General features: G+C 40.1%; 1 protein-coding gene across 1 annotated transcript in view; it reads left to right on the forward strand.

Annotated features, from left to right (window-relative positions):
- LOC124596263 (serpin B6-like) overlaps positions 1 to 26447 on the forward strand; it is a 253035-nt gene that overhangs the window by 56993 nt on the left and 169595 nt on the right. The window contains exon 3 of the mRNA XM_047135338.1: positions 21468 to 21647. Coding sequence (XP_046991294.1) covers positions 21468 to 21647 — 180 coding nt within the window. The remainder of the gene's footprint in view (positions 1 to 21467; positions 21648 to 26447) is intronic.

Consider the following 26447-nt stretch of genomic DNA (forward strand, 5'->3'; position numbering starts at 1 on the left):
TCGTACCTAAAATATCGGGTGTTAGAGATGGTTGAAGGCCAAGAGTTTCTAGAATTTACTCCGAAATTCTTGAGGCACTACAACAGTGGCAAAGGCTTTCTTGAAGGCCTGGGTCTCACAGCTCGGATACCCCTGCCATGTGGCAACAGACTGTGGATGACAATTCACATCTTGCCTGTTTAAACACTCACAGGAACTTGTGGTATGCTCATCCATTTTACAACTAGTTACCACATAGCCACTAACCATATGGTGGAGACATTCTACAAGACTCAAAAAGCTACCCTTACCTGTTAATCTGTAACTGGTTCTGCCACCCGGCTAGATCCCATGGCTCACAAAACCAACTTGTCCACCATTGAAGACATTTATAGGCAGCTGCTGACTATCCCAGGTAACTTCAGCAAGCTGCAGCCCCTGCTGGCCACCACCTGCACCCCAGCCTTCGTACAACAGCTTCACGACTGCATAGCACACTTGTGCCCAGCATCCCTACAACACCATAGTGGACACAAGGTGACCGTACATCTTATCCTGTGTTGACACCCAGCTATCCACACGATGAGTGCGTAAGTGCAGCGATTTAATGTTCTTTTGGTACTAATTTTATGTTCGTTATTTCATTATCAGAACTTAATGACTTTCTGTAGTGCTACATGATAGGCACATGACCCGTGAAATCATCTATGGTGAGTCAGCTTTATGTGCCTATGCAGTGATCAGAATTGCAGGCTCATGCAGTGCCTATGGAGGATTATCGGTCAAGATTGATACCACTCTTTAGAACCCACCTTGTGGTTTCATGTCCTGAGTGTTGAGTATATGCTTCATGGACCCTATTAAATTTTAGTAAGTGCAGCATGATCCAACTTCTTTACTGTGAACCACTGCAGTACCATAAACGCTGCCATTAGAGACTGCAGAAATCCCCAACTGTGTTAGATTAACTTCACATTCAGTACTTCATGTTTGTTTTTTTGTATTTTTTATTTGCTTTAGTCACTAGATTTGCTTCATTTGTGGTACCTCAAGTCTGTACTTTGTATTTTGCTTTGATCACAGTGTTAGATCAGAAATACTCATTTTACCTCCAGGTTCATTTATTTGTATTTGCATATTTCCTTGACCATTGTGTTAGGTTAGCTCTGTTTACTGTGACTCAGGCTCATTAATGATGTTTCTCATGTTGTCTTAAGAAACTGTTTAACCTGATTCCACCACACACAGATGGTGGGCGCCCCTTGTATGTATTCATAACACCTTCATGAGTGGTAGGGATTACTGGACCGACTCAACTCAATTGAGAGTTTTTGTCTATAGACGGTTTCATGGCAGCTTACCATTGTAAGTATGTTCTACAATAACTGTGCCTGCTAATGTTTCAACAAAGGAACTGTTTTATATTTGGGTGTCTTTTTGTTATGTTGTTCCTGTACTTTAACCATCTCTTTTACCCTCCATGCCTAGTAAACCCATGGTATCCACCCACTATATTCAGTGAGGAACCAATTCCTAAGTTACTGTTGCCATTCTACATTTTATATCTTCCCTACTTGGATCATTGTCAGTTACTTTACTACCCAAATAGAAAAACTCATTTACTACTTTTAGTGTTTCATTTCCTAATCTAATTCCCTGGGCATTGCCTGATTTAATGTGATTACATTCCATTACCACTGTTTTGTGTTTGATGATGTTCATCTTACATCCTCCACTCAGGACACTGCCCATTCCATTCAACTGCTGTTCCAAGTCATTGTTGTCTCTTCAAGATTTACAATGTTGTTGGTAAACATAAAAATTTTTATTTCTCCTCCCTGAACTTTAATTCCTCGCCCAATTTTTTATAACTGCTTGCTCAGAATACAGATTGAATATCACCAGAGATAGGCTACACAGTCTCTCACTCCATTCTTAACCACTGCTTGCTTATCATATCTTTGAACTGTTGAAACTGCTGTCTGGCTTCTGTAGATAACTTTTTCACTCTGCCAGCTACCTTCATAATTTCAGAGAGTGCTTCCAATGAACGTTCTCAAAATATTTGTGTAAGTATACAAATGCTATAAGTGTAGGTTTGCCTTTCTTTAACCTATCTTGTAAGATAAGTTCAAGGGCCAATTGCCTCACATGCTCCAGTATTTCTCTGGGATTGAAATTGAACTTCCCTGAGGTCAGCACCTGCCAGTTTTTACATTCTTCTGTGAATCATTCATGTCAGTATTTTGCAATTATGACTTATTAAACTAATTGTTCTGTAATATTCACACTTGTCAGCACCATTTCTTTGGAACTGGAATTATTACATTCTGCCTGTAATCTGAGGGTATTTTCACCTGTCTAATACATCTTGCACTATCACCAATCAATACTGTTACACATAAGATAAATGTCAGGGAGCAGAGTCAGTGCCACATGAATGGGGAGATAAAGGTATACTACCGAGCAGAATTTTAGAATAATTTGTTCTATGCTATTCATTTTGAATTGTGTCACTAGTTTCTGTTAATTTATAAATGATTTATTGCAGCAAAATAGCCATTATAGTTATAGATTAGATTACAATCATTTGAGAGTGAATTACAAGGATGTATTGAGTGTCTGCATAATTCTTAGTAGTAGATTACATTCTGTTTATTACAAAAATGTTGTCAGAATCACCCACTTCCATCTAGTCACATGATTGAGACCTTGATGCAATGTAAACTATTTTCTTCTCCAACTCCTCTTACTGTGTCTACTACTATTACTAGCATTAATAAGCATACTGTTATGCTTGTACTGCTGCTCTTTAAAACTATTACCCACATTTAATACTGAAATGCTCCCCTCTCTCATCTCCATACCTCCTGTTCCTTGATACACATATTTAATTCATATAATTAATTCATATAATACTTCTAGGTATATTGAATTGCGGTGGAGGGGAGGGGGGGTGGAAGAGGAAAGGTCCTATATTTAACCGAGATAGTGTCCCATCAGTGATGAGTTCAATGTTGATGGATGAAATACCTAACACTGAACTCTGACTTTCCTTTGTTCATAAATAATATTCTTGCTGAATTCAGCTTTTCTCAAGAAAACCACAAAATAGATTGGGATTAACTGTTGTGTTGTAGAATCAGAATATTATGAAGGACAAAGAGAATTTTGCACACACCACTAAATTTATCCAATAAAACTGAGGGAAGGAAACACTGCATACTACATCATAAAGTTTCTTGAAACAGTCCTTCAACAGTCCAAAGCAAGAACATTAACGCTCTAATAGACTGTGAAAAAAAGAAAAAGAAAACAACTTTGGAAAATGATAAAAAAAGGAATTTCTGTGAAAGACATGTAAGATTACTATGTGCATAATGCCAAAACACTTGTAAATGTCTTCTGCAGTGTAGGAAAAGAAGCTACCAAGCTGAGATTATTTGGAAGAATCTTATAGGAAAATAACTCATCCTTAGAAGGAGTAGCTTACAAAACACTCACTGTACCAGTTCTGGAGTATTACTCATCTTTTGGTACACTTACCAGGTTGGATTCATGGAAGATATTGACAAGACACAGTGGAGAGCAGCACATTTCACCAATCGATCATCTAGTAAATGAAAAAGCATAATGCAGTAATGCAACAAATTCCAAAGGTAGATACTGAGAGTCTGTGATCTGCATCATGTAGAGGTTGAAATTGCATGAGTTGAAATACCAAGAAGAGTTGGGCAACATATTACTTCCTCCCATGTACAATGATGAGCCAAAACATTATGACTCCATGCTTAATGGCTTGTTTGTCCATCATTGAAGCAAAATACATCACTGATTCTGTGTATTAGAGATCCAACAGTTTGTTGGTAGGTTTGTAGAGGTATGTGGCATTAGATGTCTACATACAGGTCACGTAATTCATATAAATAATGGGCTGCTGATTTGCGTATGCAGAGATGGTGCCAGATAGTGACCCATATGAATTTCGTAAGTTTTACATCAGGTGAGTTTAGTAGCTGAACGTCGACATGAGTTCACTGTAATGCTCCTCAAACCTTTGCAGCATGGTTCTGGCTTCAAGACATGGACTGCTGAAAGATGATTTCACTGTCAGGGAAGACAACAAGCATGAGGGGATACAAGTGGTTCGTAGATGTCAGCATGTCTTCAATTAGTACCACGGATCCCATGCAAGCATGTGGGAATGTCTCCCACAGCATAATATTGCTCCCACCAGCCAGCATCTGTGGTATGCTGCATGTTCCGAGCCACTGTTTACCTCGATTATGGCATTTGGAGAAATGACCTTCAACCTAGTGTAGCAAAAATGTGATTCACCTGAAGAGCTGACATTTTTCCATCAATCAACTGTCATATTCAGATGTCCCATGTGAACTGCAATTGTAATTGACAATGTTGTTGGATCAAAATGTGAACATGTAGGGGTGGTCTGCTGCAGAGCTCCATGTTCAACAATGTACAATGAATGGTGTGCTCCAAAACACTTGTATGTGCATCGTCATTGTGATTTTCTGGCAGAGATGCCACAGATCATCATGTACCTACTTTACAGAGCAGACAAGACTCCAAACCCCATGTTCTGTGAAGAGTTGTGGATGTCCAGCCATTTAGTGCTTAGTGGTAGTTTCACTATCCTTCTACCTCTTTCTGTAGATGGCTCACAACAGTAGCATGTTAACATTCAACAAGCTTTGCTGTTTTCTGGATCTGAACACATATGACTCCTGTTTGTGGGGCTATATTAAAGACAAGGTGTACAGCAATAACCCCTAAATCATTTCTGAGCTGAAAACAGCCATTCAGGAGGTCATCAGCAGCATCAATGTTCTGACTCTTCAGTGGGTCTTCTAGAATTTCACTATTTGTCTGCACCACATCATCGTCAGTAATGGCAGGCATGTTGAACATGTCATAACCTAAATCTGAATATCTGTAGCGAGATTTACATGTTGAATAAAGTGTGTGTATGCCATAGTTTGTAACTGATTTACATTTTTTTCCCACATAGTTCAATAATTTCATCGTGTAAGTATCTGGACTTTGCATGGTCACAAAATGAAAGAGGTCCCTTCCTATTCTTAATTTGTTCAAAAGACTCTGCCATTTATCTTACATGTGTTCATATTGCTTGGTTGTAGGTAATCTATGGGGTTGCATCACCCAGGATAGAGTAGTCTGAATTCTGAGTTATGTCTTTCCCTGGTACTAGTGCATGAAATACCCCTGAAACCTAGAAATATTAACACTGATATCAAGATATAGCTTCTCCTTTTAATGTGCTTCATTGACAAAAATTTATCTTGTAAGTATTAAATAATTCCTATCCACCAAGGCCTCTCTATGAAGACAAAACATGACTGGCACTGAAATCTAAAAAAAAATCTTAAACTTGTGCAGAAAGAAGAAAATAAAATAAGCATTAATCTGCTCAATTCCCTATTTGCATACCTACTCTTATGTATGTTAACCCTTGCAGTACCAAGGGGGTGTACTGTGTGCCCACCTTTTGTAAACATTGTAATTTACATTGGTATTTCATATTCTAACATTCTGACAAAAATATATATGGCTTTTTATTATTTCCTGTACCAAAAAAATATATAAATTTTATCAGCTAAACTTAATCTGTTATTTTAAGTCTAATGGTAGTTGTCATTAAGTCTACCTTCTTAGTGCTAGATGTGACATGACAATGAATGTCTTATTACATAAATTACAACATTTCAGTGGTGTAGACCCTCTGAACATTGAATTTTTCTATGTGGCTACTGTGATTGAAAATGTACTATCGTTCTTTTACTGTGAGAGAAGTATCAGACATTTTAGAAGAATCTACAGATTCCGAAATTGAATTTGGTGATAGAGATGAAGTGGTGACAGAAACTGAAGAGGAATGTGTTGTGCACGGGGATGTGGACAGTGATGGTGTACAAACGGACTCTGAAGACAACTCTGGCCTGCAGCAGATGAAGACACAGCTGGTGATGTCAGTGATAAGTATTTTACAATCACTGAAAAGCTTTTATGTCCAACCCTCCTTGTATCACAAAGCAATTAGCACAAAACATAGAGAAAGAGCGAGAAGACCTGAGAAATGAAGGTAAAGTAGGACAACAAGGGAATAATTTGAAAAGATTTTTTTCTCCAGAAATTGTTAACATCATATTAAAGCGTACCAGTGAAGAAGCATTGAGGCAGAATTTACCCAAAGCAGACTGACTTTAATTCATGGCATGCATAGGGCTACTTATAATTGTGGGGAAGGAGGGTGACAATAAGTCACATATTCTTGGTATATGATCCAACAATTTAGGAAGTTTTGTTTATAGCGTTTATATGAATGGAATTAGATTCTGTCAGATTACTACAATAGTAAGATTTAATGATGAAGAGATGCAAAATGAGCACAGCGAACATCTACATCTACATCTACCTGATTACTCTGCTATTCACAATAAAGTGCCTGGCAGAGGGTTCAGTGAACCACCTTCATGGTGTCTCTCACTATTCCACTCTTGAGTGGCACACAGGAAAAACGAGCACTTAAATTTTTCCATGCGAGCCCTGATCTGTCTTACTTTATCGTGATGATCATTTCTCACTATGTAGTTGGGTGCCAACAGAATGTTTTCGTAATCGGAGGAGAAAATTGGTGATTGAAATTTCATGAGAAGATCCCATCGCAACGGAAAATGCCTTTGTTTCAACTATTACCACTCCAAACCACGTATCATGTCTGTGACACTATCTCCCCTATTTCATGATAATACAAAACAAGCTGCCCTTCGTTGTACTTTTTTGATGTCATCCGTCAGTCCCACCTGATGCAGATCCCACACCGCACAGCAGTACTCCAAAATAGGGCGGACAAGCATAGTGTAAGCAGTCTCTTTGGTAGACCTGTTGCACCATATAAGTGTTCCGCCAATTAATCGCAGTCTTTGGTTTGCTCTACCCACAATATTATCTATGTGATTGTTCCAATTTAGGTTATTTGTAATTGTAATCCCTAAGTATTTAGTTGAATTTACAGCCCACAGATTTGTGTGACTTATCATGTAGTTGAAATTTAGCTGATTTCTTTTAGTACGCATGTGAATTTCAGGGTCAATTGCCACTTTTCACAACATACAGATATCTTATTTTGCAAGTCGATTTGATCATCTGTTACAAGATGGTAAATGACAGAATCATCTGCAAACAATCTAAGACAGCTACTCAGTTGTCTCCTATGTCGTTAATATAGATCAGGAACAATGTTGTTGTTGTTGTTGTGGTCTTCAGTTCTCAGACTGGTTTGATGCAGCTCTCCATGCTACTCTATCCTGTGCAAGCTCCTTCATCTCCCAGTACCTACTGCAACCTATATCCTTCTGAATCTGCTTAGTGTATTCATCTCTTGATCTCCCTCTACGATTTTTACCCTCCATGCTGCCCTCCAATGCTAAATTTATGATCCCTTGATGCCTCAGAACATGTCCTACCTACCGATCCCTTCTTCTAGTCAAGTTGTGCCACAAACTTCTCTGCTCTCCAACCCTATTCAACACCTCCTCATTAGTTATGTGACCTACCCACCTAATCTTCGGCATTCTTCTGTAGCACCACATTTAGAAAGCTTCTATTCTCTTCTTGTCTAAACTATTTATCGTCCATGTTTCACTTCCTTACATGGCTACACTCCATACAAATACTTTCAGAAACGACTTCCTGACACTTAAATCTATACTCGATGTTAACAAATTTCTCTTCGTCAGAAACGCTTTCCTTGCCATTGCCAGTCTACATTTTATATCCTCTCAACTTCGACCATCATCAGTTATTTTGCTCCCCAAATAGCAAAACTTCTTTACTACTTTAAGGGTCTCATTTCCTAATCTAATTCCCTCAGCATCACCCAACTTAATTCGACTACATTCCATTATCCTCGTTTTGCTTTTGTTGATGTTCATCTTATATCCTCCTTTCAAGACACTATCCATTCCGTTCAACTGCTCTTCTAAGTCCTTTGCTGTCTCTGACAGAATTACAGTGTCATTGGCGAACCTCAAAGTTTTTATTTCTTCTCCATGGATTTTAATACCCACTCTGAATTTTTCTTTTGTTTCCTTCACTGCTTGCTCAATATACAGATTGAATAACATTGGGGGGAGGCTACAACCCTGTCTCACTCCCTTCCCAACCACTGCTTCCCTTTCATGCCCCTCGACTCTTATAACTGCCATTTGGTTTCTATACAAATTGTAAATAGCCTTTCGCTCCCTGTATTTTACCCCTGCCAAGAATTTGAAAGAGAGTATTCCAGTCAACATTGTCATAAGCTTTCTGTAAGTCTACAAATGCTAGAAACGTAGGTTTGCCTTTCCTTAATCTTTCTTCTAAGTTATGTCGTAGGGTCAGTATTGCCTCACGTGTTCCAACATTTCTACGGAATCCAAACTGATCTTCCTCGAGGTCAGCTTCTACCAGTTTTTCCATTCATCTGTAAAGAATTCGCATTAGTATTTTGCAGCTGTGACTTATTAAACTGATAGTGCGGTAATTTTCACATGTGTCAACACCTGCTTTCTTTGGGATTGGAATTATTATATTCTTCTTGAAGTCTAAGGGTATTTCACCTGTCTTGTACATCTTGCTCACCAGATGGTAGAGTTTTGTCTGGACTGGCTCTCCCAAGGCCGTCAGTAGTTCTAATGGAATGTTGTCTACTCCCGGGGCCTTGTTTCGACTCAGGTCTTTCAGTGCTCTGTCAAACTCTTCACACAGTATCGTATCTCCCATTTCATCTTCATCTACAGCCTCTTCCATTTCCATAATATTGTCCTCACGTACATCACCCTTGTATAGACCTCCTATATACTCCTTCCACCTTTCTGCTTTCCCTTCTTTGCTTAGAACTGGGTTTCCATCTGAGCTCTTGATATTCATACAATTGGCTCTCTTTTCTCCAAAATTCTCTTTAATTTTCCTATAGGCAGTATCTATCTTATCCCTAGTGAGACAAGCCTCTACATCCTTACATTTTTTCCTCTAGCCATGCCTGCTTAGCCATTTTGCACTTCCTGTCGATTTCATTTTTGAGACGTTTGTATTCCTTTCTGCGTGCTCCATTTACTGCATTTTTATATTTTCTTCTTTCCTCAATTAAATTCAATATTTCTTCTGTTACACAAGGATTTCTACTAGCCCTCATCTTTTTACCTACTTGATCCTCTGCTGCCTTCACTACTTCATCCCTCAGATCTACCCATTCTTCTTCTACTGTATTTCTTTCCCCGATTCCTGTCAATTGTTCCCTTACGCTCTCCCTGAAACTCTGTACAACCTCTGGTTTAGTCAGTTTATCCAGGTCCCATCTCCTTAAATTCCCACCTTTTTGCGGTTTCTTCAGTTTTAATCTACAGTTCATAGCCAATAGATTGTGGTCAGAGTCCACATCTGCCCCTGGAAATGTCTTACAATTTAAAACCTGGTTCCTAAATCTGTCTCTTACTATTATATAATCTATCTTATACCTTTTAGTATCTCCAGGATTCTTCCATGTATACAACTTCCTTTTATGATTCTTGAACCAAGTGTTAGCTATGATTAATTTATGCTCTGTGCAAAATTCTATCAGATGGCTTCCTGTTTCATTTCTTACCCCCAATCCATATTCACCTGCTATGTTTCCTTCTCTCCCTTTTCCTACTCTCGAATTCGTCACCCATGAATATTACATTTTCGTCTCTCTTCACTACCTGAATAATTTCTTTTATCTCATCATACTTTTCTTCAATTTCTTCGTCATCTGCAGAGCTAGTTCCCATATAAACTTGTACTGCTGTTGTAGGTGTGGGCTTCATGTCTATCTTGGCCACAATAATACGTTCACTATGCTGTTTGTAGTAGCTTACCCGCACTCTTATTTTTTTATTCATTATTAAACCTACTCCTGCATTACCCCTATTTGATTTTGTATTTATAACCCGGTATTCACCTGACCAAAAGTCTTGTTCCTCCTGCCATCGAACTTCACTAATTCCCACTATATCTAACTTTAACCTATCCATTTCCCTTTTTAAATTTTCTATCCTACCTGCTGGATTAAGGGATCTGACATTCCACGTTCCGATCCGTAGAACACCAGTTTTCTTTCTCCTGATAATGATGTCCTCTTGAGCAGTCCCCACCCGGAGATCCGAATGGGGGACTATTTTATCTCCGGAATATTTTACCCAAGAGGATGCCATCGTCATTTAACCATACAGTAAAGCTGCATGCCCTTGGGAAAAATTATGGCTGTAGTTTCCCCTTGCTTTCAGCCGTTTGCAGTACCAGCACAGCAAGGCTGTTGTGGTTAGTGTTACAAGGCCAGATCAGTCAATCATCCAGACTGTTGCCCTGCAACTACTGAAAAGGCTGCTGCCCCTCTTCAGGAACCTCACATTTGTCTGGCCTCTCAACAGATACCCCTCTGTTGTTGTTGCACCTACGGACCTACGGTATGGCTATCTGTATCCTTGAAGCATGCAAGCCTCCCCACCAACGCAAGGTCCATGGTTCATGGGTTCATCAGGAACAATGGAGGGCCTATAACACATCCTTGGGGAACGCCGGACATTACTTCTGTTTTACTCAATGACTTTCCATCTATTACTACGAACTGTGAACTTTCTGACAGGAAACCACAAATCCAGTTGCACAACTGAGGTGATACTCCATAGGCACGCAGTTTGATTAGAGGACACTTGTGAGGAATGGTGTCAAAAGCCTTCTGGAAATCTAAAAATATGGAATCAATTTGACATCCGATGTCAATAGCACTTATTAGTTCATGAGTATAAAGAGCTAGTTGTGTTTCACTAGAACGATATTTTCTGAATCCTGGCTGACTATATGTCAATAAATCATTTTCTTCGAGGTGCTTCATAATGTTTGAATACAAAATATGTTCTAAAATCCTACTGCAAATCGATGTTAGTGATATAGGCCTGTAATTCAGCGGATTACTCCTACTTCCCTTTTTGGGTACTGGTGTCACTTGAGCAATTTTCCAGTCTTTAGGTACATATCTTTCTGTGAGTGAGTGGTTGTATATAATTGCTAAATATGGAGCTATTTTGTCAGCATACTCTGAGAGGAACCTGACTGGTATACAATCTGGACCAGAGGCCTTGCCTTCATTAAGTGATTTAAGCTGCTTTGTTACACCAAGGATATCTACTTCTATGTTTCTCATCTTGGCAGTTGTTCTTGATTGGAATTCAGGAATATTTACTTCATCTTCTTTGGTGAAGGAGTTTTGGAAAACCGTGTTTAATAACTCTGCTGTAGTGGCACTGTCATCAGTGACTTCACTGTTGTTATCATGCAGTGGAGGTTGCCAGTGGTGTGCTATATGTATGACCAGAATCTCTTTGGGTTTTCTGTCAGATTTTGAGACAGAATTTCATTGTGGAAATTATTAAAAGCATCTCACATTGAAGTACACAACATATTTTGAACTTCTGTAAAACTTTGCCAATCTTGGAGATTTTGGGTTTTTTTAAATTTGGCATGCTATTTTCGTTGCTTCTGCAACAACGATCTGACCCATTTTGTGTACCATGGGGGATCAGTACCCCCATTTATTAATTTATGTGGTATATATCTCTCAATTGCTGTTGATACTATCTCTTTGAAAACGTTCCACAACTTTTCTACACTTACATGATCAGATCAGAAGGAGTGAAGATTGTCTCTTAAAAAGGCGTTACAAGCATTTTTATCAGCTTTTTTAAATAGATATACTTTGCATTTCTTTTTGATGGTTGTAGGTGTTATGGTATTCAGCCTAGCAGCAACTGCCTTCTGGTCACTAATCCCCATATTCGTCACAACACTCACTATTTGTCCAGGATTATTTGTTGCTAAAAGGTCAAGTATGCTTTTGCAACCATTTATGCTTCGAGTGGGCTCATGAACTAGTTGTTCAAAATAATTTTCTGAGAAAGCATTCAGTACAATTTCGGGTGATGTTTTATGCCTGCCACTGACTTTAAATGCATAATTTCTCCAGCATATCGAGTGTAGATTGAAGTCACCACCGGCTATAATTATATGAGCGAGGTACTTATCTGAAATGAGACTCGTTTTCTTTGAACTGTTCAGCTACTATGTCTTCAGAGTCGGGGAGTTGTTAAAATGATCCATTTAATAGTTTAGTCTGATTGTCAGGAATAACCTCTACTGATACTATTTCACATGAACTTTCTACTTCATTTTCGCTACAAGGGAAACTACCTCTGACAGCAATAAATACTCCACCACCAACTGTATTTAATCTAGCCTTTCTGAACACTGTCAGATTGTTTGAAAAAAATTTCTGCTGAACTTATTTCTGGCTTTAGCCAGCTCTCTGTACCTACAACTATTTGAGCTTCAGTGCTTTCTATTAGGGCTTGGAGCTCTGGTTCTTTCCCAACACAGCTACGACAATTTACAACTAAAATACCAATCGTTTCTACAACTACCTTACTGTGTTTTACCTGCCCACTTTCTGACGGATGCCCCTTCTGTGGTTCCCTGAGACACTCTAACCTAAAAAATCGCCCAGTATCTTCCACACAGCCCTCGCTACCCGTGTAGCCATCCCCTGTGTGTAGTGGACTCCTGACCTATTAAGCGGAACCCAGAAACCCACCACCCAATGGCGCAAGTGCCTACATGGTCACAGAACCACCTGAGCCTCTGATTCAGACCCTCGACTCGGCTCTGTGCCAAAGGACCACAGTCGGATCTATCGACGATGTTGCAGATGGTGAGCTCCGCCTTAATCTCAGAAGCAAGACTGGCAGTCTTTACTATTTCCGCTAGCCGCCTGAAACCAGACAGAATCTGCTCCAATCCAAAGCAACACACGTCATTGGTACCGACATGAGCCACCACCTGCAGTTGGCTGCACCCTGTACTATTCATGGCATCTGGAAGCACCCTTTCCACATCCGGAATGACTCCCCCCAGAATGCACACAGAGTGCACACTGGCTTCCATCCCCTGCTTGGCAGCCAGGTTCCTAAGGGGCCCCATTATGCGCCTAACGTTGGAGCTCCCAACTACCAGCAAACCCACCCCCTGTGAATGCCGAGACCTTGTGGGCTGAGAAGCTTCCTCTGGAACAGGGTGAACAACTGCATCCAGCTCAGAGACATTGTCAGCAACGGATAACGCCTGAAACCTGTTTGTCAAACGAACCGGGGAGGCCCTACGATCGGCCCAACGGAAAGTTATTCGCTGCCTGCCAGACTTTGGAATGATCTCCCACTCGACAATGGGTGAGGGGTCAACCTCAGTGCAGGCAGTACCTGGGGAGGTCACAGCAGTGGACTGATCGGAGGTCACGTGGGATGTGCTCGACATCTCTTGCATCCCCACATCCCATCCCCCACAGTGACGCCCCATGGCAGCAGCCTCAAGCTGTGTGACGGAAGCCAACACAGCCTGAAGCTGTGAGTGAAGGGTCACCACCTCAGCTCGCATCTGTACACAATGATTACAGTTCCTGTCCATTACTGCACTCCTCCTGTTTGAAGCTCATAAAAATATGTAAAAAGCAAACGGTGTACTCGCCTTAGTAATAGCAGGAACTAGCGATGCACTCTCACTGACAGTTTAACTGACAAGTTTGCTGCAATATGAGAAGTATTTGATAAAATGAGTGAATTACTGCCAAGTTATAATTCTCCTGGGATACACACTGTTATTAATGAAATGTTGTGATCATACCTTGTCAGGTGTCCCTCCAAGGTCTTCATGAGGCAAAACATGGGAAGTGCGAGTTTGTCCACAAAATTTTTCTATGCCATACTTTACTTATTGTTCATGTTACCCTTTGACATACTCTCCCCCACAGTTGATACACCACTCCCAATGCCATTTCACTCCCAGAAGCAGTCTTGGTATACCTCTTGCTGGATCGCACAAAGTGCCATCTGTGAATTTTCTGTTATCATGACTATCGTTGCAAATTTTTGTCCTTTCAACAAGTTTTTCAACTCTGGAAATTAAAAAAGTCCACAGGGGCCATGTCTGGAGAGTACAGAGGATGAAGCAGCACAGTGATTTCGTTTTTTGTGCAATTGCCACGCACCAACGAAGATGAATGTGCAGGTGCATTATCATGATGCAAGAGCCATGAATTGTTTTGTCACATTTCGGGCTGGTTCCTTTTCATATTTTCTCGCAGGCATCACAGAATGTCCTGATTATACCACAAGTAACAGCTTGTCCCTGTGGCATGAGTTCATGATGAACTAAGCATTCAATGTCAAAGAAAACTACCAGCATAACTTTGACATTTGACCTGACCTGATCAGCTCTCTTGGACTTGGAGAGTCTTTCCCAATGCATTGTGAAGCCTGAACTGTGGTCTCAGCATCATAACTGTAGATTCATGTTTCATCACCAGTTATGGTTCTCTTAAGGAACATCTCATTCCCATTTACAAAGTCCAAAAGCTCTTCACATACTGCGAGGTGAAGGCCTTTCTGGTCTTGATTCATGAGGCATGGAATGAGCTTGGTGGAAACATGATGCATTCCAAGATGCTGTATCAGGATTTCATGACATGATCCAACTAAAATGTTACATTCATCAGCAATCTCTTGGGAAATCAGTCTTTCATTGGCACACATGATTTTGTTGACATTTCTGACAAGAGCGTCATTAGTAGACATTGAAGGGCATCCTGAATGGGGGTCACCTTTAACTTCTATCTGGCCATTTTTGAACTGTGTGAATCATTTCTAACAACAAGTGTGGCTTAAGCACTCATCACCATGGGCTTCCTGCATCATTTGGTGTGTGTCTGTAAAGGTTTTCTTCAGTTTCATGCAAAATTTAATGCAGTTGCATTGTCCCTTAAACATTGCAATCTTGAAATTCGCAAACTGTGTGACACAATGTTCTGCTCAATACAGCAATGAACCATAACTAAACTACGTACAACAATGAAACTTCTGCTGGCAGTTATGCATTAAACACATGAGTGTGCAGGGACCCCAACCATGTTTTGCTCCAACACACTATTGGCATGAAAGTACAAATGTTCTGGAATTTTTTGAACAGACCTTTGTAGTATACTTATACAAATGCTCAAAGACTCTAAAAAGACATATGTTCTCAGCTTGGAGCCATATGCAGGGAAGATAAATGATAGGCCAAAACAATCAAATTCAGCAGCAGCTGTTATCAAATGCCTGGTTGTTCCTATATATAATACAGTGTGCAGTGTCACCACAGATATTATTACACTTCAGTTGATTTGGCCAAAGATTTGTGGAGGAATCACAAGCTAGCTCTCATGGAATCATTACAAGCAAGTAGGAAGCACATAGCCCAAGAACTGAAACACATTAAGATGAGAATTATATTTGAGTAAATGTGCTTTAAGTGATTCTAGTACTGGAAATACCCCAATCACAACTGTTCCCCCATGGAAAAAAAACCTTCTGATGCTGCTGACTCAACATTATGGCACTGCAATTGGTTCACCAGCTGACACTAAGAATAAAACAGTCATAAATTTATATTATAATGAGACGAAAGGCAGTGTTGTCACAATCAATCAAGTGGCGACTAAATTTTCAACTGAGGATGCTACAAGAAGGTGGCCACAATCAATTTTCTGTAGTCTTGTGGACATAGCAGTGTTAAATGGTTATCCATTGTGTCTACTAAACTTCCCAGATACGAATAAGACAAAATCTAATAAGCAATGCCTTTTTCTTCAAGAATTGGAACTACAGCTCGTGAAACCTTACATTGAAGAAAGGACTATGAATATATGAATATGAATATTAGAGAACTCCAGAAATGCATGGTTTCAACCATGGGAAGTATTCTCAGATGGCATGTCAAGCAGAAGTTTGCTGCAAAGGAAGCTGAAGAAGGAAGGGGAAGATGTCTGCTGTATTGGCATGAAAACCAGTCAAAAGCAATGAAGGACTCTTCTTTCTGTGTTTATTCACCACCTTCCAAATGGTATCTACTTCTGAACAAAACTGTATCAATGATCATTGATGCCCAACACAGACTTTGTGACCACGCACATTGTTGATGCACATCAAATGCCCCAGATTCTATCCTCCAACAGTCATGATTGTATTCATTCCTATCGATCTACTACATCACTCATCCTGACGTACTTTAGCGTTTTGTTTTCTGCACCTGCCCATTTTCTGCACCTGCCCATGCCACAAGAACTTCTGAACCTCAATCTAACCCATCCCCTCCCTTTCTCTTCGCTTATCATAACACACACGCACTCCCATACCTCATCGTCCCTTCTCATCACGTTTCTGTACGTTTTTAACGTATTTATGAGTATTTTTACATGGGTTAATGCATTTTAACGTATTTCTACGCTAGACTCTCGCTAATGCGGACATTCCTGGCACTTATGGGTGCTGGGTTAGTGGAAGTGCTGGATTATTGAGTGTCTGAAATTTATTTTATTCATTTATTTCATTTTTATTTAATTTTTGGAAACATAGGGGATATAGTGTACTGTACTGTTTAAACTGAAGGATACAATTTTAAAACATAGAGGATATACTTTATTAGATCCAAAAATACATTAATTTTCAAAGAAAACTTAGTCCTAGAGTGTATACTGTACATAATTATACAGTCGTATCACTTACTATGAAACATGTCCCCAATTTTTAACTGTCACAATGATGATAATGCGATGGTGCCATGCATTATCATGCAGCTGCTTTATAAGCAGTACATTGGTACTGCATTTATCTGGTTGTTGCATGATGTACTCCAGGAACACCTCAGCACTTCAGCAACAGCAGTGTGAGAAATCTTCATGCTCTCTCCTCCTGTGTCCTCTTCTTCATAAACAGCTACGTCCAGTTCTACATTCTCACTCTTTTGCATAATTTTCTGTTTTCCCAACTCACTATCCATTTGTGTTGAGTAATGTTGAATAACACCTTCTTTCTTTTTGATGTCATAAATAGTTGCTCGTCCAACAATGAACTCAGCAGCAATGGTTTTCTGTGAAGAACCTTGATTTAATTTATCTAAAATTTCGTAACGTGTTTCCTTTTAGAAGACATGATCCCGATCTGTAAAGAAAGCTACAATTTCAAATACAGTATATAAAACATTGTTTAACTAAGCATTGTTGTGCATATGTTTTTGGATGTACGTTGGATTACTGAGAGGCTGGACCAGTGAGGGCTGGATTAGCGAGAGTCTAGTGTATCTTTGCGTATCTGTTCATGTTGCTGCTTGCCTTTACGTATTTTTCACTCATTTTTACATGTCTTTTTGGTTATACAGCTCCTCTCACAACCATCAACACCTATTTTGCCAATTTCTGCATCATTCCCATTTTCTTGACACCATTCATGCCACAATGGATCCTTACTCCATCTTTCTGCACCAGTTCATTTCACAACGACCTACAAATTTTCAGATTCTGCCAATCCCTGGCCCTCACAAACATGGTATTACAAAAACACATTTCCATGCCATAAAATGCCAGAACCACCTCTTCTCCCTCTACGAGATACTACTACTCTGCAATCCCTAGTCCATACATCAGATCTCTGAAATTGAATCCTGTGCTCTCCAGCAACTGGAGGAGCATTCCAGACAGTTCCTCCATAAGTTACCTAACCTGATGACATCCCACTGCCATCTTGGCGCTCCACTATCTGACCATTATCATATCCACAGTATTTTTTCTCATCCACCCCTCATAGTAGCTAAACCCTACCTAGCTGACCTTTTCAACTTGTCACATCCCCCCAAACCCCCTACCAACTCTTCAAGAAATCCAGAGCCAAAACATTCCTGTAACAGTGGTGCTAATCTTTCCACCAAAACCCTCAGCTGCACATAAGTTTCAGTCCTATCTAAAGGCCTCACCTTTAGTCCTACACCCAAATTTAACTATGCTGAATTTGTCAAAGACCTGCTCTCCTTTTCCTGACCCCTGTAGTGGAAGCACTTCTTTACCACCAATCCCTCCAAACAAAAAACCACCCTAATTCCAGTATTTGAAACCTGCATCTTCCAGTTTGTATCACTGTCCAACCATGATCCTCCCCCCCCCCCCCCGCCCCCCCCTCACTCCTACCTAACCACCTGCTGGTCACCTTCCAGGAATTCCTTACCTCCAACTTAGTGTCACCATCCTTCTGGAGGTCCCTTCATCAGAAGAATGAATAGCCATACATAACCTCAAAACAAATCCTGACCTTATCATCCTGCCTGCAGACTAAGGTTCCACCACTATTGTTGTGAATCGTAGTGACTACCTGGCAGAAGGCCTCTGCCAGTTATCTGAATCCTCCACCTATAAACTCTGCTAGAGTGAACCCATCCCACAAGTCCAATATAAACACCAATCACTGTCCCTTCCCAGAACATCTCCCCTGAATCAATTTCCATCCTCATCCCTATGACACATCACACACCTGCCTTCTTCATGCTCCCCAAAATCGACAAACCCAACAATCCTAGACACTCCATTGTGGCTGGTTATTGTGCCCCCCACTCAAAGAATTTTGGTCCTCATTGACCAACACCTCCAACCAATTACCTGTAATCTAGCCTTCCACATCAAACACCAACCGCTTCCTTCATGACTCTCCACCATCCCCATCCCTTTACCTCAATGTTGACACCAACTTCCTACACACCAGCATTCATAATGCCCATGCTCTTACCACTATTGAACCTTTCCCAACATCCTTCAGACTCCAAACCCACTACTTCATTTCTCATAGATCTTACTAACTTTACCATAACCCATAACTACTTCTCATTTGAAGGGAAGGTATATAAATAAATCCATGGCACATTCATGTGCACCCACATGGCACCCTCCTAAATCAACCTTTTTATGGGCCATCTGGAGGATACCTTTCTAGCCTCCAAAAACACCAAACTTCCAGTTTGGTTCAGGTTCATTGATGACATCTTCCTGATCTGCACTCAGTGCCAAGACACCCAATCTTCGTTCCTTCACAACCTCAACACCAACCCCCCCATCCACTTCACATGGTCTGCCTCAACCCAGCATGACGCCTTCCTAGATGTTGATCTCCTCACTGATGGCTCCATCTGCACTTCTGCCTACATGAAACCCACCAACTACCAACAGTACTTGCATTTTGACAGCTGTCATCCCTTTCACACAAAATAATCCCTCCTACAGAACCTGAACATCCAGGAATGGTGTATCTGAAGTGTCAAAAACTCCCTTCTCAGTATGCTGATGATCTCACCGAGGCTTTCACAGACAGGCACTATTCCCCAGACCTAGTTCACAAACAGATATCCCATGCCATTTCCCCTCACACCCTCAAACAGTCCCAGCACCTACAAGAACCAGTCCCAAAGCAGTGTCCCCTTCCTCACCCAGTGCCACTCTGAATTGGAAAAACTGAGCCACATCCTTTGTCAGGGCTTTGATTGCCTATCATCATGCCCTTAAATGAGGGCATCCTACCCGAGATACTTCCCACCCCTTCTAAAGTGGTGTTCCGTTGTCCACCCATCCTATACAACATCCTAGTCCATCCCCATGCCACTCCCGATACAACCCCCTTGCCACAAGGATAATATTCTTGTGGAAGACCTAGGTTCAAAATCTGCCCAATCCACTCATCCAGCATTTCCTATTCCAGGCCCATCAGGGGCCGGGCCACCTGCAAAAGCAGCCATGTCATTTAACAGATCTGCTGCAATCATTGCACAGCTTTTTATATTGGTATGACTACCAACCAGCTGTCTACCGGGGTGAACAGCCACCGCCAAACTGTGGCCAAGAGCAAAGTAGACCACCTTGTGTCACAACATGCAGCAGAACAAAACACACTTGCTTTCAATGGCTGCTTCATTACCCGAGCCATTCCGAACCTTCCCTCCACCACCAGCTTTTCTGAACTGTGCAGATGGCAGTTGTTCTTACAACACATTTTCCACTCCCGTAATTATCCTGACCTCAACCTACGGTAACGTACTGTCCCCACACCCTCCAGACAACAGTTTCCACCCCACCCCACCCCCTATTCTCATTCTCATCTCCCATGCTATTTATTTGCAGTCTTCTGCTAATGCATCTGCCTGTCTTTCCCCACTACTTTCCTTTTTTGCTCCTTTTTTCCCCACCTCCCTGTGCCACAACCTCCTGGTGCTGCACCTGTTGACCTGTTGCACACTTCATCAAACAGTGCTGCTTTCATCCCCCACATGGAGTTGCATTCCAGCCTGAGATGCTAGAGTTGGTGATCATGTGTGGGTGAGGTGTGCTTGCTCATGTGGGTGAGTGGTGTGTGTCTCTCTTTTACTGATGAAGGCTGTGTGCAAAAGCTACAAGTATATGCATCTTTTAATTGTGCCTGTCTGCAACTTGATGTGTCTTCTTTACAGTAAGTAGCAACCTGTCTTTTGCCATATCATTGATATTTGTACCTGGAGTTTCCATTGTTTGAAAAATACTAAACACATTTTTGTAGAGAGTGATAAAAGAAATTTACAGTTTCTTGACCTTTATTACACATCAGTAGATCTTTATACAATATTTTGTTAATAATGATCAATAAAATTTAGAAATTTGAATTATTATTATTATTTTTTTTTTTATGGCAACAACGAACCCAGCCTTTGGCCCCCACCCTCCCTGGCTGCCTCGCAGCTGCTCATTGTGAAAAGTACATTGGTACTGTAAGGGTTAATGATTCATTTTCCATCTGTCTCAGTTGAACTAAAATGAAAGTAATTAGTAAAATCATTCCTGTCATGACTGAAGAAGACAAAAATTACAATATAGTATCCACCAATATAATCAACATTTCAGCTATATGGAGTTTTAAAGACAAATATAGGTCCAACATTGATAAAAACGCACCTTCATTTGCAGTTTCCTGTAGATGCTGTAAGTTATTCCACTGAATCATTTGTTTTAATGTTTATATTACTGATATTTTCCTATTTCAATTTCTGATAACTGCATCTCTTCAAAAAAGAGGCAACTACTAATTTAATGATAAATCACAACTAAGTATTGAGTAAAACCAATACAACAAGATATTAATTCTCTGGTTTGATGGGCATATCTGTATGGGAGAAGATACATTTCATGAGTAATACTACCTTCCCCTTACATTCCACACATGAATGTAGCATAGAATTGACTGTCAGACACCTCTGAATATATTGTAGTCTTTCTTACATGATGTTTCTACAATGGAGACAGAGTTGTCCTACAGTCATTCTCAAATACTTGTTCTTTAACCTTGCTGAATGGTGTGTCACCAAAGGACTATTGTCCTGGATTCTTAGATGCCTACTTCAAATTTCTTTCCATCAAACTACTACTGTATTTTTGTGAACGTCTCTCTTTGTGGCAGATAAATGTTGTTGACACACTGAAGTAACTTCTGCTTAGTATCCTTTCAACATCACTACTTTTGTTACAGATTCTCTCAGAAGTCAAAGGTAACCTGTTTTTCTCCCCAACAAGCATGCAGGTAATTTTAGCTCTTGTACATCTTGGTGCAAAGGGTAACACTGCTCAGGAGATTGCAGATGGCTTATGTCTTCCATCTGATAAGGAGACTATTGAGAATGGATTTAGAGAATTAACAAATCGTTTGCAGGTTTGTATGAATCATCTGTTGTGTTTTTATATTACTCATATAGAAAGACTCATTCTCATGTAAGTAAATACATTGAAGATAGCACACTGGTTAAGAGTGGCTTAAAATTTATATAAAAATACAGAAATGACAATGGCTGCACCACAAAGCACGTACAAAACGGTAATGATTGGCTTTCCAAGAATGAGGTGCCATTTTTTCTCTGTTGGAAGGATTTTTTATTTTTTTATGCATCAGAAAATGAAGTGGAATTAAAAGTTTAAACTGCAATTGGTAAATCACCAGCATTGGTGTAAGGCTAAATGGTATAAGTTGCACACAACAGCTCTCTTGAGATGCAAGACGTTTAGTTATAATGATTTTAAGTTATTGCAGCTTCTAGGTAAAAGCCAATGATTTCATATACTTCTTAACAATGCTTTTCTTGTTTTACTTTGCAAAATAAAGTCACACAGAACATCTGCAGCCATTATATAAGTAACATTATTCTTTTCTGGTGGGACATCCACACCTGTTACATGTAATGTTTATGATTAAAACAACCTCTGTAGTTGTACAGTTATTTATTGACTAAAGTCTTTGCACTACCAGGTTTCAGAGACTCAGTTCCATCTTTAGTTGTGTATCAAAGTTAAAATTAAATATCTCTAAACTGCAAGACCATAATAAAACTAACAGTAATAGACAAAAAGATAATTGTGGTAACGTAAATCCATTCCATTGCATATACTTATAAATAAAAAGTTGAAGCAGTTGTGTCAAATACAAAATTGTTCAGGCTTTTGTGGCCACTTGTTGACAAACTGTCTACTGGCTTCTGTCTTGGGTTCTTTGGCCGACATTCATCTGATGATTTCACTGACATTTCACCAGCACAAGTGGCTGGCATTGTCAAAGCTTCATCCTCCATTGCCAGTGGTGAACTGGAGCTGAGCTCGCAGCTGCAGACTATACGTACCTGGTGCACCAATGTCCGAGGGCTTCTCCGTGGTCATTCCCAGTGCGGTTCTCCTCTTGCTACCTGTGACTGTTGTTTGCTGCAGTACAGGAAGCCAGGATCCATTTACCTTAAGGCCTTCCTCTTTCTTGTTGAAGCTATTCATGTGATTTTGTATTTCTACAGCTTCTCTGAACAAGCGGGTGTGATAGTGCTTCTCTCCAGCCAGAACTTCCGGGTCGGAAAATTTTATTACGTGGGCAGTCGGTCTCAGTGTGTGCTCTGCCATGGCCAATCTCTCCACCTGCCACAACCTGCAATGTCACTTATGTTCTTTGACCCTGGTGTTACCCGATCGTCCAGACATTCCAACATAAACTTTTCCACATGTGCATGGTATGCGGTATATTCCCGACATTGCAAGTGGGTCCCGCTGATCTAAGACACTCTTTGATCTTCCTTGTCAATTTGAAAATTGTCTTTATGCCGTGCTTGTGCAATATATGGACAATTCTATTCATCACTCTGGAAATGTATGGCAGAAAGGCTGTACCTGACATTTCTTTTTCTGGTTTCTTACTTCGCTAAGTTATGTCAAAACTAACTTGCAAGGCAACAAATCTGCTTTGGCTCATCAGACTGAATACTCAAATGCATCCACATGACAAGCACCTTTCAGCTGAAACTGACAAACTCCTCCTTATCCTCCAAGTGGTGGTGAGGAGCATGAATGCTAAATACAAAATAAAGCCAGATTAGACACTGATGGGAAGCAGAAAGCTAAAAACAGCAGGCTAAAAACCATGTAACATATAGCTGTACTCACAAAGTTCTTGTGTGTTTATTTATGCACTCAGTGACTTTAGTGCTGCTTATTGCCATATAAAAAACCATGCAGTGAGGACACATTAGTTGTTAACAACATACGTGATTGTATATGTTGATTTTACTTCAGTGTTGTAGGATTTACAGAGGTGGGGCTGTAGTAAGCAGCAGAGGGTGGAAGCATTGGGCATGTTATGGCAGCAACAAGTGCAGCATAGGAATCCTGGTGTAAAGATGATACAGGTTTCTGGTAAGAGTATTTGCCCTTACTGTACAGTTTCTTCAACAGTGTACCCAATAAACTCAGAAATTTATCCACATGCCACAATATCACAACATCCCCTGTCACAAGCAAGCTATTTTTTATTGTGGTAGCTGCACTCAAATTAACTGAGGTTCCAGTTAAGTTCCAGTAAAATCTTTACTTTAGCACCAGTAATTATTTGGCTAAAAATACATACCTTTTTTTCATTATCTCATGCTGTGGTATTTTCTTATTGCAAATACTGTGCCTTTACTCAACCATTCAGTCTCCACAACATTGTCAGGAGAGAATATTTTGAGTACAGTAACTGATACACATATGTTTATATTTGCATTGCAAATATTATCAACTGCAGCTGACATGGAATCACAACAAGTAGCAAATACAAGAATCTATTATCAGATATAGTAGTGTTTTTTGGAGAAACTTGGCTATCATGGTGTGGACCTATCCCAATATATGTTATAACAATCTTCTTGTATACCAGACAGCAATTGTTTGAGTGAAACCATTTTGTTCACACAGATGACACAAGAAACAAAGAAATCTTTATGCTTACCACCCACCACCTCTAGTTGTATGCTCCTCAATAAACAGGAATGAAAATCTATAAAAAATTAAAAGGGAACATGTTAATGACGATGAAATTAGGTCTACTGAAAAGAAGGCTATATGAGACATTGGTACGGAAATGCCATTACTCAATGGATGAATTTGTGCAGGACTAACTGGTAATATGAGCTAGATATACTTGTTACATATCCTCATTAGTATATATATTATTGTTCATAGAAAAATCATCTCAGTGCTGTATTATTATGTATTAGTGTAAAAGTATTTTTAATTGTAATGTAACTTTCTGACAAATCTTCAGTATGTAAACCAAATGGATTGCATGAGATCAAGGGCGATTCTAGAAATCAGTGAAGGGGGTGGCAAATTATGGAGGGGGTGTGGAGTTTGAGAAATGGAATACTGCTTAACAAAAGGAGAGTTGGGGTCCTCCACTGACAAATTGGTAAAATTTGGTGTTGCTTAAAGTAGTTTTTGGTAACTGTTTTGTAGTTCAGGGCAAAAAACTTATTTTAACATGGAAGATTTTATAAATTGCATAAACCATAAAAAAGGTCAACTTACACCATTAATTTTCTGTATACAGAAGATGACATGAATGTAAAATCTTGAACTTGACATGAATATAAAAAAAATTCTGTAATAAAATTCACTGGCTATTTCCATCTTCTGCCCAATTTATCATGCTCATTTGTCTCTGTTTCTTTTTTTGAATATGTCGATGACATCACATCCAATGTATATTAATAAATAATAAGATGCCTATTTTAAGTTAAATGATATTTACCTTTTATTATTTTGTTAAAATGTGTTTGAAATACAGTGCAACCTATATTGCTATATAATTACAAAAAAATATTGAATCTGTTGAAGTAATGTATTTGCTGATTTCTGAAGTCATTTTATCCAGTGTAATATGATACTCCCTTGGGAGAGGGGGGGGGGGTGCCTGTAGCCCCCCCCCCCCTTGCCACTGCCCCTGTATGAGATGAATAAACTACAGTTCACATTTAATACAAGAACTGTGAGTACAGCATTAGACATGGAGGTAAAGCTACAACCGTGAGAATTGCTTAATATGGTGCCAGTGGGCACTATCTGGTACACATCTGAGAAATGTCTGATACAAAGCCAAAGTCCCAAAAGCAGCACATATATAAGTCCATTAAACAGAGTTAATACCCAGTGTCTAAATATAATGACTATAGCAGTGAGAAGATCCAACCAGAAGTGTGTTGGCAGTAAGTTATATCATAACATAAACTTGCTCATGTATACCATGGTTGCGCTTGTTCCTACCTTGAGACTGGTGGCTGCAGCTTGTCTAATGTAATGGCACACAACATAGTTACGCTGCTTCCATGAGCTCTGATGGATTGTCAGTATTGATATCCTACAATATTACACCCTTTATGATTGAAATAGGTCTGCAGGGACAGAAGTGTTCCATTTATGCCTTATTTGAGGTGATGGAGGGTGGTGATCAGGGTCAGTGATCTGTCTACTGGATCCATTGTGAAGTATACGCAGTCTCCTGCAGTCGGCAGGGAAGAACTAACAGTCAATTTGAACACACTTTATTGTAATTAAAGAAAAATGCCTTCTTGGCATACACTAAGTTTTAAACACAAGCACACCAAAAAATCCCCACAACTCTTGGGGAGGTAAACCACATAAGGAAAAAAGACAATGGAAGAAAATACTGGCCAAAATCTACTCAACCGATTACAAAATACAACATGCTACTACAATTCTATGGGGAGTGTATACAATGCTAGGGCCGGTGTAAGTACTGGCTGGAGCTGTTGCCCAACAGTAGATAAACACTGCCGGTCTGACTGTCCTGGCATTCTTATAAAGCCAATTTGGCGTAGTACTACATGAGTCACAAAAAAAATAATTTGCACAGCACCACAAATGTCAATAGGAGTAGGAGCGTCCTGGTCAACGTCCATGGGTTTGTGCCTGGCAGGGGTGGGAGGTGGCGATGCAGCACTAGCAGCTGGCAGCAGAGACAGCGGCTGAGGCAGAGGCAGAAGTGGAGATTCCACCACAGGACAGGCGGCAATAGGCACTGACAGCTCCCCGGGGTGTTGTGGTCCACTGGAAGGGGCCAGAGGTGGTTGATATGCCAGCTAGTGGTGGAACCATTGGCTCACTGGAGAGATGCCATCACGTGGCTGCAGAACTTGGTGATGAC

The sequence above is a fragment of the Schistocerca americana genome, chromosome 2, assembly GCF_021461395.2.
Source record: "Schistocerca americana isolate TAMUIC-IGC-003095 chromosome 2, iqSchAmer2.1, whole genome shotgun sequence".
Taxonomy (NCBI): domain Eukaryota; kingdom Metazoa; phylum Arthropoda; class Insecta; order Orthoptera; family Acrididae; genus Schistocerca; species Schistocerca americana.